Here is a 13,477-nt window from a genome sequence, read left to right as displayed (position 1 = left end):
GTCCAATGGGAACATAAATGGGTTAGTGGAGGGAGGAAAAAAACACCTATTACATTATTCCTTCCTTAACCCAGACATTGTAAACCTAACCTAACCATTCCTAATTACTTCTTACCATTCCTATCCTAAAAATTCCTTACTGTTCCTAACTTAACCTAACCATTTTATACCTAATTATTCCTTACTTACCTAAACATTTCTTACCATTACAAACATAATTATTTCTTACTTAACCTAACTATTCCTTACCATTCCAAACCTAATTATTCCATACTTAACCTACCATTTCAAACCTAACCTTTAAACCTTTTTCAAGGTATTTAAGTTAACCTAACCATCCCTAATTTATTTATTTAACTTTATAAACGGTTTCACAGCCAATATACATAATTAATTTAATGCATAATACAATATTACTTTACAATTATTTTATTACATTACTTATTTTATTGCATAGTACCTTAATAGTTGAGCATAGTGAGCATATTTTTTTTATACATAAATCTGTAATAAATATTTTTATCTGTAATTCATTTAGTCTTCTAATTGCCATATTTATTGGTGCAAAGAAGGTGTAGTTATTAGAAGATATTAACATTCTTTTTCTACTTGGGACATTAATTTTTATCTCTTCTAATAATTTAGGACAGTTTATGCAGTAATAGATTAAATACAAAATTTACCTCACTGATAGTTCTTCTGTTTTAAACTGTATCTATATTAAATATATTTTTGTCTTTCCAAAAGGTAGATTGGGGATGAGGCCTGGAAATAAGTTAATAAATAATAGTTCCTGGCCTCATCCCCAATCTACCTTTTGGAAAGAAAAAAATATATTTAAACTTAGAAGGTTGATCAATCACCAAAGAAAATATGTATCTATATTAGTTCTTAATTCAGAATATGATTTGTTTTCTAAAGGAATACTAGATTTAAATGCAAGATATTTAAGAAGCTTATTTTGAACTTTTTCAATCATTTGGATGGAACCTAGGTAGTGACCAAATTATTGCATTACACTCCAGAATAGATTTCATTGAATAACAAACTTTTTAGGCAATTTATACTGAAGAATTCAGTTATTGCGTTTAGAAAACCTAGGCTTTTTAAACCCTTATTTATTATATAATTTGTGTGATTTTTAAAAGTAAGATCTTGGTCAAATATGACACCTAAATCTTAACATATGGTAGCCAACTTAATACAACATTAGAACAAGAATAGTTATAAACAATAGTTTTTTGGTTTTAAGACCTTTATCAGCATTTAGATCCATAGAATTTAATTCACACCATGTGTCTACATTGTTTAATTCAGTCTGTAATCTTTGATACTTTTAGCAGTTACATACAGTTTTTGGTCATCTACAAAAACTTTTATTAAACATTTTGAATAGAAACTTATGGAACACCACCCTGTCAATCGGTTGGGAATATGTGTTATTTGTTAAAACTATTTGGGTTCTCTTTAAATAGCTACTAAATAATTTTAATAAATTGCCCTGGACACCAATGGCTTCCAGTTTGCAAATTAAAAGATTATAGTTAACTCGGTCAAAAGTTTTACTAAAATCAGAATATATTACACCTAATTGGTGACCATCATTGAAAGCTTTAATTAAATCACATTGAAACGATAGTATATTTGTTGCAGTTGACTTATTTTTTTCAAATCCTTGTTGGTCATCAATAATAATAATTTTAAATAAGACAGAAATTTTTTTAGTGAGTAGTTTTTCAAACATCTATATCTACATATAAGAAAGATTTTGCATATTGGTCTATAGTTAAATATATTTGATTTACAACACTTTTAAAAATAGGTACAATATAACTAGTTCTCCATACACAAGGAAATTCCCCGGAATCTAGAGATTTATGGATTTCATAAACAGTATTTGGTGTAGTTTTGCTAGAACAAATCTACATTCTTTTAAAACTATTGCTGGTTTAATCATCAGGTCCTTTGTTTTTGAGCTTTTTTTAACTGATTACAAGAAATCCCAATATTGGACAGATTAATTGCTATTTCTGTTGTATCTGAATATGACAAATTAGTTTAGGAAGCATTTATATGTGAACAAACATTTTCGAAGTGAGTTGCAAATTGATTTACAATATCAAGAGTATCATTGTAAGTTGTGTTATTAAAATACATTACTATTATTTTTATCACCTAACCATTTCTTACCATTCCTAACCTAACCTTTCCTCACCTTTCCGAACTTAACCTAATCATTTCTTACCATTGCAAACTTAACCCAACCATTACTTACCATTCCTAACTTTACCTAACAATTTCTTACCATTCAGACCCTTGCCAATCCAAAATTTTATTATGCATAGAAGTAATAAAGGTAATTTTTTTATAAATACTATGCCCTAACTTCACTGAGTGGTAGTGACCATATTGAAAATAAATCTTGCCACTTTGTCAATATAACAAATCTTGCCCCCGCTATGTACAAACTTAAGATAAATTATCTACTTATATGATAAAGTGGCAAACAAATTTGAAATTTACTAACATATTAAAATATATGAGAACAATGGAAAAAACGTTTTGAACAATATGTATATTTTAAAAGTGAAAAGTGTTCTCATGGACTTGATAATTATGCGAACACATGAAAGGACAACTGGCCCAAATTGAAAATAAAATGAGTGAAATTTGTTAATATTAAGAATAAAATATGTGTTAACAACTCGATTTAAATTTTTAAGGACGTGGTAGCTTTTATTATATCTATACAGATGTCTAGCACTATTTGTTTGTTGAAAGGGGGTTTACAAACGGTAAATGTTTGACTTGGACAATAAATAAGGTTACATAAGTTAATTAACGCTTATACACACAGAGTGGCATATGCTTGTTATTTAAGATTTAATTTTTTGCCATAGTATATGTTCAATTTTTGTGATACAATAACGAGTCGTATTTCTTGTTTATACTTGTATTATTTTTTTAAAAATTGTATTATCATTTTTTGGTTTTAGCTAATATAATTTAATGTCTTAAAAGTGTATTTAAATGTTTGTGTAAAAATTATGTCTGACTAGTCAAAATGAAAATATTGAAAGCGAGAACAAATTTCATAAATTGTTGTAATAATATATAAGGTTTAATGCTGATGTTTTAACATTTTATTACCTGGTTAGCATTTCCAGGTCAAACTGTTGATTAAATTTGTTATTAATTCGTATTACTGTCTAATCTCTCTTGTGACTTGTTTTTTTAAATTTCAATATATCATTTGTATATAATTGTAAATAAAAGAAAATGTGATGCTGTTACTCTGATGTAATAATAATTTTATTAATACCATGTGGTGTTTAGTGACCGTTAGTTAATAATTATTTGGAAATTGTGAGATGTGGTCTGGTGTGACGTAGGTTGAGAAAAACATTTTCTTTATCGTGCCAACGTTTCGATCTTTATTGAGATCATCTTCAGGGCCTGGGATTTACAAGCATTGTTTACATTTAACAAATACATTTAGGATGTGGAAAAGTGAATTTATACAATGCAAAATATATTTTTTATATTCAATCAAATTCACTTTTCCACATCCTAAATGTATTTGTTAAATGTAAACAATGTTTGTAAATCCCAGGCCCTGAAGATGATCTCAATAAAGATCGAAACGGGACGATAAAGAAAATGTTTTTCTAAACCTACGTCACACCAGTCCGCATCTCATGATCTCCAAATAATTTATTAATACCAAGTATTATTTACAGTAGATCTACAATATATGAATACTTTTTTTACCACACCAAGTCTATACATACGTCTCTAGAGTCTGCAACGTTAAGTTACCAGTCCAACTATTATTCTAATCCTAACATGTTCTAGATTTTATTGTAATGCCGTTAGTTTCTGTGATGGTACTTTGATGAACTTTTTCATGGGCTACATTCCCACCGAACAGAGGACTTATTTTTAATCTGTCTAGTGGTTGCATAATTTTGGCAGTTTTGTATGTCACAAAAGGGTTTAGGGCCAATAGATGTCCTCATTGAACTTTCCTGGGGCAATAAACAGCCTTTTCATTGTCCCTTAGGCTAGTGAGCCATGGTTCCCAGACCAGGGTAATTTAGTTGTATTCCACAATATCTGACAGCGCCCTGATCACGGATGACTGGACTTATCACCGATGTGGTAATTGCCTTTTAATCTCATGGGCACAGTGTTCATAGCCACAGTTCCGCTTGAAAGATGATTGCATATGGCACAAGGCTTGTATAAATTATAGTTCTGAGTTTATTTCCATAAATACTAACAACTGACCAATACTTGGTTTTGTAGCCATTTGTACACCAAGCATGGTCGGCATTAACTAGAATCTCTTTCTCCCATGGTTAAAAATATACCAGGTTTTTTAATTTAGAATTTTTTATCAAATCTGAATTTATGGGTCATGGCTTCAACAGATATCACCAGGACTCTGACTGAAGCTCCGCTTTGTAAAGTTTTATTGTTCCATGTAGAAAGTATTGTGGCCTGATCCTCCATCAAAATATGAATTGTGTTTCTGGCCTCTCCCTTATTAAAGATATGTAATAGTGGTAGATTCAGAAGGACTTGTTGGACAGCGGGTCTTTCTCACCGAGGATCCTCACCGCCCTTAGTAGCTGTAAAGTGTATGTGCACCATACCACTGATCCATAGGCTATCAGTAGCTTAAACTGCTATAGCCGTAGCCTTTGGGTTTAGCCCCAACTTTTCCTATAAAGGATGTTTACATTTATCATTGGCAATTTTTTTTTCTCTGTGTGATTTTATTTAGTTGTTGATTCCGTGAAAAAGCTGGGTATTACCTGAGATCTTTTCTCACAGATTAGGAATTGTAAATTGATTTTTTTAAAATCTGAATTTTGAAGCCTTGGAATCAACAGTCATCCACTCTTAAGTGCCTGGAGCTTGCATTAGACTCTTCCTGATTGAGGGGGGTCTATCAGGGCATTAGTGGGGGTTGTTCTTGTTACCCCATTACATAGAACTTTGCTCTTTATTTTAAAAATAAGGTAAGGTTTAAGGTAAATTGTAAATAAAAAGATGATAAAAAATACAACACATTTAATTATCAGTTATTTCAGGATATTTGTAATAAATTGGTTGTATATACATAGATACTAAGATGACATTAATAAACTACACAAATTGTCGTTTTCATTATTTTTAAACTTAATTTTTACCCTGTATAAAAATGGATACTCTTTCTTCACAAAGCTTCGTATACAAAATATAAATGACTAGCAGCATTATTTCTATACATATAAATAATAATAACAAAACTCACATTGGCAGTGCCTTTTGTTTAAATGGAACACACGTTCTTTTATTTTTGATCGTTGAGCCTTTAACAGAAATATTTCAATGAGGAAGACTATTTTATCTATAAGTAAAAATATTATTTAAAAAAAAGTTTACGGTATTTTTTTCCTAATAAAATTTTATCATATTACAGAATTATGTTAAAAAGAACAAAAAATTGTACTATCGTCTTACATTATACACTGCATTAATATAATTATATTATAAATAGTCTTGGTAACTTGTATTTCGCTATCTAAAAACAATATAAATTATTATACAAAGTACTTTTGCCAAGCTGTAATTAAAATGTCACTAGTGACAGTCTCCCTGTTCTTATTAATAGTTTTTATAATATATGGTGTATGATAGACAATACGCAATCAGCATATGATTTTTCAATGACCTTGTTCAATTTTAATAATTAATGAACCAAATATGGTACACAATTTAAAAAATTAAGTTACATCATTATTCTCAATTATTTTGTTTTATGACTTTGATAATCACTAAAACAGGCATTCAATGCCTCTACTTGATATCTCATAACTTGATTTTAAATAAAAAATAATATAATATTCAAATATTGGCGTCTGTTATTTCTATCTTGTAGAAAAACTTGGTTATAATATGTACAATGTTCAAATGATTTGTTGCACACTACAGATCTCTACTTTAGTGTTGCAGAACACTGCAACATCCAAGCTCATTAAAGAAACTTGTCAGAAAAAAAATGTGTGGACTGGAAACAATATTTACACAAAAAAACCTTTAAAATTATATACAACGAACACTAGACTAGACCTACACTGAGGAACACTGGGGTGATTTACAAAAATGTACACTTATTTTGTATTTACATATGTACAATTAGACAGGGCCGTAGTTGCTCAGCGGTGTCTTAGCCTGTTGTCATACGTGAGAGAGATGGCCACCTGGTTTGTAAGGGATTTGATGGTGGTATGGAGCGACATGAGGTCCTGAAAGGAGTGTTGATCCTCCAGTGAGCAGACACTTTTTTCTGTGTTTGGTATCAACAACAACAGGAGCCGGTACACCGCAAAGCCTGCCCCAGAGGCGGCGCCAGCTCCCTAGGGTCTTCCCTGACCAGATCCATACGCCAGAGGTGATGCCGACAGCAAGCGCCATGAAGTACTTCAGCATGAGTAAGGAATAAAGAGGTCTTATCTTAGGTTTTTCCTTGCAAGGGCATGTCAAATTGGTCATCCACTCGTTGTGCACTGATGACTCGTAGACCAGACATCCTATAACAATAGTCGCCGGCACAGTGTACAGCACAGAGAAAATGCCAATCCTAATCATCAACTTTTCCAATTTGTCTGCTTTACTTCTTCCTCCTTGTTGCTTGATCACGTTTCTGATTCTGAACAAAGAGACGAAACCTCCGAGTAGGAAGGATGTTCCAAAGAGCAAATAGAGCAGCAACGGAGCAAGTACAAATATGCGTAGATTTTCAGGATTGGTATTGCCAACGTAGCAAATACCAGAGACAGGGTCTCCGTCTACTCCGGACATTACAAGTACTCCGACTGATTTGACAGTTGGTATGAGCCAGGCACATAGATGGAAATACTGAGAGTAGCTCGCTATGGCTTCATTTCCCCATTTCAGTCCTGCAGCTAGAAACCAAGTCAGAGATAATACGACCCACCATATGCTCGAAGCCATACCAAAGAAGTATACCAGAAGAAACACCAATGTGCAAGGAGTTGGCCCAGAGGCGTGATATCTGATCATAGGTCCGTCGCATGCTACTTCTTCATGTCCTAGAAATACTCTTGTCAAATATCCTATACTGACCATAAAGTAACACGCTGATAGGAATACAATAGGCCTTTCTGGATATTTGAACCTTTCAGTGTCGATCAAAAATGTTGTTAAGGTCATTAAAGTCGAAACGCAGCATAAACTGGACCACAATGTAATCCAGATATTTGCGAATTCTTTTTCTTCAGGGGTGAAAAATTCTTCTTTGCAAGGAAAGGCGCAGTTCGGTATGCCTGAAATTGATACGGATCGATTATATAAAGCGGTTCCTCTTTGGATGGGTATGAGTGGTGGTCGACATTTGCAAGCGCAGTCCCTTTCTTGACATTTTCGACCCCTGCATTTAGGAGGAGGTGTAGGCTTTTTGGTCGGTTTGGTTTCGGTTCTGTTGTTCATTTCCATGCAGAGGTTCTCAGGATCGCCTTGGACTGGGAGCTTCTCGCAAGACATCCTCTCGGGCCATTGGAATCCGTACTGCTGCATCAGGGGCGAGCAGCCCGCCCTGGCCCTCTCGCAGACGGACCTGCACACTGGCAGGGGTCTCAGGTAGTCTTCGAAACAGATCGGAGCGTACATGGAGCAGAGGAAGAAACGAAGGTCGGAGGAGCATTTGATTTCAACCAAGGGCCAGAACTGGTGGACCTCCAGACCCGCTTCTTCTTGCGTGTCGTGGTTCAGTTCGTTCGGCATGGACGTGAGGTTGTAGCCGATACCACGACACATCGGGATGGTGATCTCTTCGCATCTCGGACCTCCGCTGGAAGTCACAAAAACCGGCTGGAGTTCACCCCACGCCACGGTACACAGGAACGACCAAAAGAGCCGTCTAAGCATCCTGCATCACCTGTAACACATACAAAACAATTTAGTCTAGATGACAGTTTTGTAATATAAACCTGGTAAATTAAATATCTAATTCTCAGAATATCACTGAGGATCATAGAATAAGATTATTTTCTAAACTGGGAAAACTCATATGACCGTCTGTTTTAGGTCATTACGGTCTGCCTGCCTATCCTACACCAAAACGGGAGGAATAGCACCAGTTTAATTTATACAATGCCAGAAAATTTTAGATTAAAAAAAATGAATTTATACAATGCTAGAAAATTTTAGATTCAATCAAAGTATTTGTACTCACCCAAAGTGTTTGTTTTCCGTGCAGATGTGTCATTCTTGTTTGTCGTGTTGAGAGTGCCAGTGAAAATTGATGTTTTATGTTTATATACATTGGATTTTGAATGGGTGGGGAAGGAAGTCGGGAATAGAAAGACATTTTTATATGAGGAGTCGGCTTCTTTTTGGTGAAAGGAGCCGACAATAGGAAAAAATGGGGAATGGTTCGGCCTGATTCTTTTCAGTATTCAGGACGGGGATTATTAGGGAAGGGAAAGCCAAATTGTTGAGGACAGGAAGGAAGACTATGTAGAAATGTTTGGTCAGTGTAATGTAATGATTGTTTTATATGCTATATTATTTGTTTTGTGTGATGTGATGATGATGATGATGTATGTATGTTATCGATATTGAATTTGATTAATGATATTAGCGTAGCTGCGATTGAGTTTACATGTGTCTGTTCTGTAATTAATGCTGTGTTTATCCCTGTTGATGTAAACTATTTCTAAAAAGTTACGTTTGTGTTTGTTTTGTTCTGTGCGTAATATTTTTGGATTGTTGAAGTCGAAATTGTGTTGGTGTTCAAAGTGGTGGAAAGCCAATGATGTAGGATTTTGTTTGGGCTTTTTGCAATCATATATATGTTGCTTTACTCTCTTATCCATACATTGAGATGTAATACCGATGTAAGTTGCGGGACAATAAATAAATCCATTTTTTTATCTAAAATTTTCTAGCATTGTATAAATTAATTTTTTTCCTCACCTCCTACGTGTATTTGTAAAATTTAAACAATGTTTATAAATCCCAGGACTGAAGATGATCTCAATAAAGATCGAAACGTTGGCACGATAAAGAAAATATTTTTCTAAAGCCTATGTCCCGTACGTCCTATGTATAATTTAAACACCGCTGATATTCCTGTCCTAAGTTATAAAAGTAAACAGGTTTGATTCTCCAAGTTTTACTAACCAACAACCTATAGATAAAAATTGTAACGCTACAAATCCATCCATTATAAAAACTTGTTTTTCTTGGGTTTGCTCATCCAAGACATAATATTAAGCAAACAAAACGTTTGGAACAATTGTAAACCGCCGTTTGTCACGTTGTCAGAGACGACGAATGTGACCTTATCTCATTGACATGGAATCAGATAATGGAATTGAGTCGCAGCTGCGCTTCTGACACCGTCGTTATAGGAGAGCCCGTCCAGATTCTAATCTGGTGCCTACAAGTAACAACTAATGCACGTGTTGAAGAAGAAACATGTTTAAAACAAGGGCTCGCTGTATAAATAATCATGTGGCTATTTATCACTAGCAACTCCCTGACAATGGTTTATGCCCTTAGGGGAAATAAGAAATGTTGGGCTTTTCGTTTATAGAAGAGTTCAGCGCCTTGCGATAAGCTTGGCCTATAGCCTTTTCCTGGTTAACATTATCACTGTTTATTTCATCATCCTCATGTTTATACGGCCATTCGATTCTGTAGCGACTGAATTTCATTATCAAGAAAACATCTAACACAAAACCCGATAGCAAGCAGATCATCAAGGATTTGCGGTGACAACTGTTTAAAAACCCTAAACAGAAAAACTTTTTAACATTTACTAACGTTTCCGTCATACGTTCATGATCCCTATAACTACAGAAAAAAGTGACCTAAAGTTCCAGATACATGTCCTGAGTAGTACCTCTACCCAAGCCTTATTTTTTTTATTTTTTAATTTATTTTTTAATTATTCTGAGTAATTTGTTTACATTTAACAAATACATGTAGGCGTTGAATGTTTGTAATCATTCAATGTTTGTAAATCCCAGGCTGTGAAGATGTTCTTAATAAAGATCGAAACGTTCGCACGATAAAGAAAATGTTTTTCTGAAACCTACATCACACCAGACCGCATCTCACGATTTCTGAATAATTATCGATTAACAGTCACTAATCACCACACATTTTTTTTTAAATTTTTTATTTTATATATATATATATTTTTTTACGAGGGTTCGCAACAGGAGGTCATATAAACCCTCATGGTGCCGGTGTTTTTGAAAAAAAAAGCCCATTTGTAAGTATGTCGGGTTCGAATGCAGGGCACCTGGATTCGAACCCGGGACGGTTCGAATGCAGGGCATCTGGATTCGAACCCGGGACCTTTACCTTACAGTGATGAGCGCCGTGTCAACGCCTAAACCGTTGCGGCCACCGATGCCCCCCCACCATCGTCAGTTGATGGCAATAGTTTCACTAAACGAATGATAAGAATGATCAAATGACTTAGAAAATGCTACAAGCGCCAGGTACTATGACCTGGGCCCGTCTTCCATCGCTTAGGTTTTTGGCTACTTTAACCATCGTCATCAATGAGTGACAGTTTATTTTATAAAAAAAGAATAGGATGATGAGGTACGACAAAATTACTTAGGAATTGCTGCAAGCGCCAGGTACGATGACCTGGGTCCGACTTCTCTAGCTTAGGTTTTTGGAATACGTTCACTGTCATCAGTGGAAGACACCTCATTCTAACAAATAGAATGGGATGATAATGCACGTCAAAGATTGTTTAGAAAAGAACACAAGTCACTACTACAATCACCCGGGTGAGTTTTTCTTAGCTTAGTTTGACTTAGTTCTTAGCATAAGTTGACATATCAGAGGGTGACAGTTTACTTAACAATCAAGGATAAAAAGGTACGAAATAATTGCTTAGAGATGGCTACAAGTGCGAGGTACGATGACCTGGATCCGTCTGCTCTCGTTACGTTTTCGGTGTACATTCATCATTACCAGATGAGAATCGGTTAATGCTGATGATACGAAACGAGCAAATTGGTTAATATTGGCCACAGGTGCAAAGTACGATGGCCCGTGTATTTCTTCAATCGTTTTCAGCAAACCACCATCATCAATAAAAGATTTCTCTAGAAAATTGAATAGGATGTTTAGAGGTGATGATATATGAATGCCTATATATCTCTTCAATGAAGGCTTGGGAGCGTCTGGTCTCGTTCTGTAAAAACATAAACCACCTTTTTGGTGTTTCTTCTTTAAATTGTTCTTTACGTTCACAATACTGAAAAATGATCATAGACTACTATGATAACTAGGGTCTGTGTTTGTTTTACTTCTGAGCTTTTGCCTGTTTCCTAATAGCAATTTTTTTTCTAAATTGTATTAGATATTTATGTAAGAAGTGAAATAATAAAGAAATGTCCAAGATTGTCTGAATTTTACGTTTGTAATCCGTATATAAATACAAGAAGGCCGTCCTTTATTTTTGTTTTCCCACTAAACTAAACTGTCGTTAATCATCTATAATTGACTTTAACAAGGAGAAGAGAGCCGGCCGCATTCAAATAAGAGAATGTGACATGTCTTGAAGAATTATGCTGTTTCGGTTATGGCTGGCTCCCAGGGCGTCCGTACCGCGTTGCTGTATCGCATTCATAATCCTGGACGTGGCAATAAAACGATACGGAAATCAAAAACCGGTGATTCTCGCCTTGAAATACGGCCGGCCGGCTCGACCGACTTTGTTGCGCCAGAATCGTCGTGACGCACCTAAGCTTTCCAGGATCTGTTGAAAACCTGAATAAAACCGGAAGTATCTAAAATACTGGCATAGTTCGTTTTATGCTATGCCGTACGTTATGCAGTTTGGTCGACCCTAGTCGCTCAATCCGCATAGGAAATTAACTTCGGATAAAGCAATTAATCAAATAACATGAGTAAAAGAAATCTTTCAAATTCTTAAATTTATATAGGAAGACTCACTCATAGATATTTAAATTACGGTATTTAGATGCGAACAAAACTTACAAAAATGTATGCTGTTTAAAAAAGACTGCCTGGAATGAAGCAGCTATAAGCAAAATAACATCGGCGAAGGATCCCAAAGAGTTTTGGTTTGGTGTTAATACACTGAAAGGCAAAACATTTACAAGTGCAGCTGCAATACCTGTTTGTGAATGGGTGAGCCACTTTGTACAGCTCTTAAACCAACCTCTCACCGCAACACCAATCTACCTTGCTGAGCCTTATGTGAAGGATAACGTCATAGAGGGTAAAATTACCCCAAAAGAAATTTTGCACGTGTTGAAAAAAAGCAAAAACGGTAAAGCCCCGGGATATGATAGAATTCCCTTTGAATTCCTAAAAAATGCACCTCAAGAATTTATCTGTTTATTGCAAGAAGTATTTAACAAGATATGGGAAAAAGAGTCAATACCAAAAAGTTCTAAACAAAGCATAATTTTCCCAGTATTTAAAAAAGGTGATCCGACACAGGCCAAAAATTATAGAGGTATGTCTCTACTTAATACAACTGCAAAACTCTTCGCAGGTGTTCTATTGGAGAGAATAAAGAACTGGATGATAAATAAGCACAACCTACTTAAAGAATCGCAAGCAGGCTTCAGAACCGGACATAGCACGATAGACAACATCTTCAACCTGTACAACATTATAAATATAAAATAAAATTAATTAATGGACAAAGAAAGGGTGTACTTAGTTTTTGTAGATTTTCGGGCTGCTTTTTACAGTATAGAAAGGAGAGCACTATTCTATAAATTATCTACCTACGGGCTTTCTACAAAAATTATTAACATCCTTAAAAGTTATTATGCCGGATCAGACGCCCGAATCTGGACAAAAGGTCTGACGAGTGACTTTGCCTGCGAAATGGGAGTCAAACAAGGTTGCTTACTCAGTCCTGTCCTGTTCGCAATCTTCCTTAACGACTTGGAGGACGACCTATGCGGAGGGGTAATAATTAATGGACGAAAAATAAGGACACTAATGTATGCAGACTACATAGTGTTGTTGGCCTCGGCAACTGCATCGTTACAGCTCATGATAAAGGATTTAGAAAACTATTGCGACAAGTGGAACCTTAAATTGAATCTGAAAAATCCCAAATTATGATCTGTCGGCAGGGAGGCGGAAGACTTAAGATCAATGAAAGATGGTTTTTAAAAAGTGAAAGAGTGGACTGCGTAAACTGCTACAAATTCCTTGGTATCAATTTCACTAATTCCTTGAAGGTGAAGCATCACTGCAGAGAGAAGGCCAGCAGCGCTAAGTTCGCCGTTAACAGTCTGCGCAAAATAATGACCAACAAGAAGATCTCATCATTTTCTCCTTATGCAACCTCAACGTCTCAGAGGACACTCTCCACTTCATAGGAGTGTGCCCCGTTCTGAGAGAGTTCCGCCAAAGGAACTTTGGGAAACTGAAGCTGGATGTAGAA

The 13,477-nt window shown here is 35.2% G+C and overlaps 1 protein-coding gene across 7 annotated transcripts in view; it reads right to left on the bottom strand.

The window, feature by feature from the left end:
* Positions 1-4,471: 4,471 nt before the first annotated feature.
* Positions 4,472-13,477, bottom strand: part of LOC106672961 (frizzled-2-like) — a 120,301-nt gene continuing 111,295 nt past the window's right edge. For all 7 annotated transcript variants that reach the window (XM_024227603.1, XM_024227601.1, XM_014404825.2 and 4 more), the window contains one exon: positions 4,472-7,948. In XM_024227603.1, the coding sequence (XP_024083371.1) occupies positions 6,229-7,938 (1,710 nt within the window). In that variant the 5' untranslated portion in view covers positions 7,939-7,948 and the 3' untranslated portion in view covers positions 4,472-6,228. The remainder of the gene's footprint in view (positions 7,949-13,477) is intronic.

Source organism: Cimex lectularius, unplaced genomic scaffold (genome assembly GCF_000648675.2).
Source record: "Cimex lectularius strain Harlan isolate CLEC.00 unplaced genomic scaffold, Clec_2.1 scaffold203, whole genome shotgun sequence".
Classification (NCBI taxonomy): domain Eukaryota; kingdom Metazoa; phylum Arthropoda; class Insecta; order Hemiptera; family Cimicidae; genus Cimex; species Cimex lectularius.
Note: the sequence above shows the minus strand (reverse complement) of the source record. Positions and strands in the feature narration are given on the sequence as shown.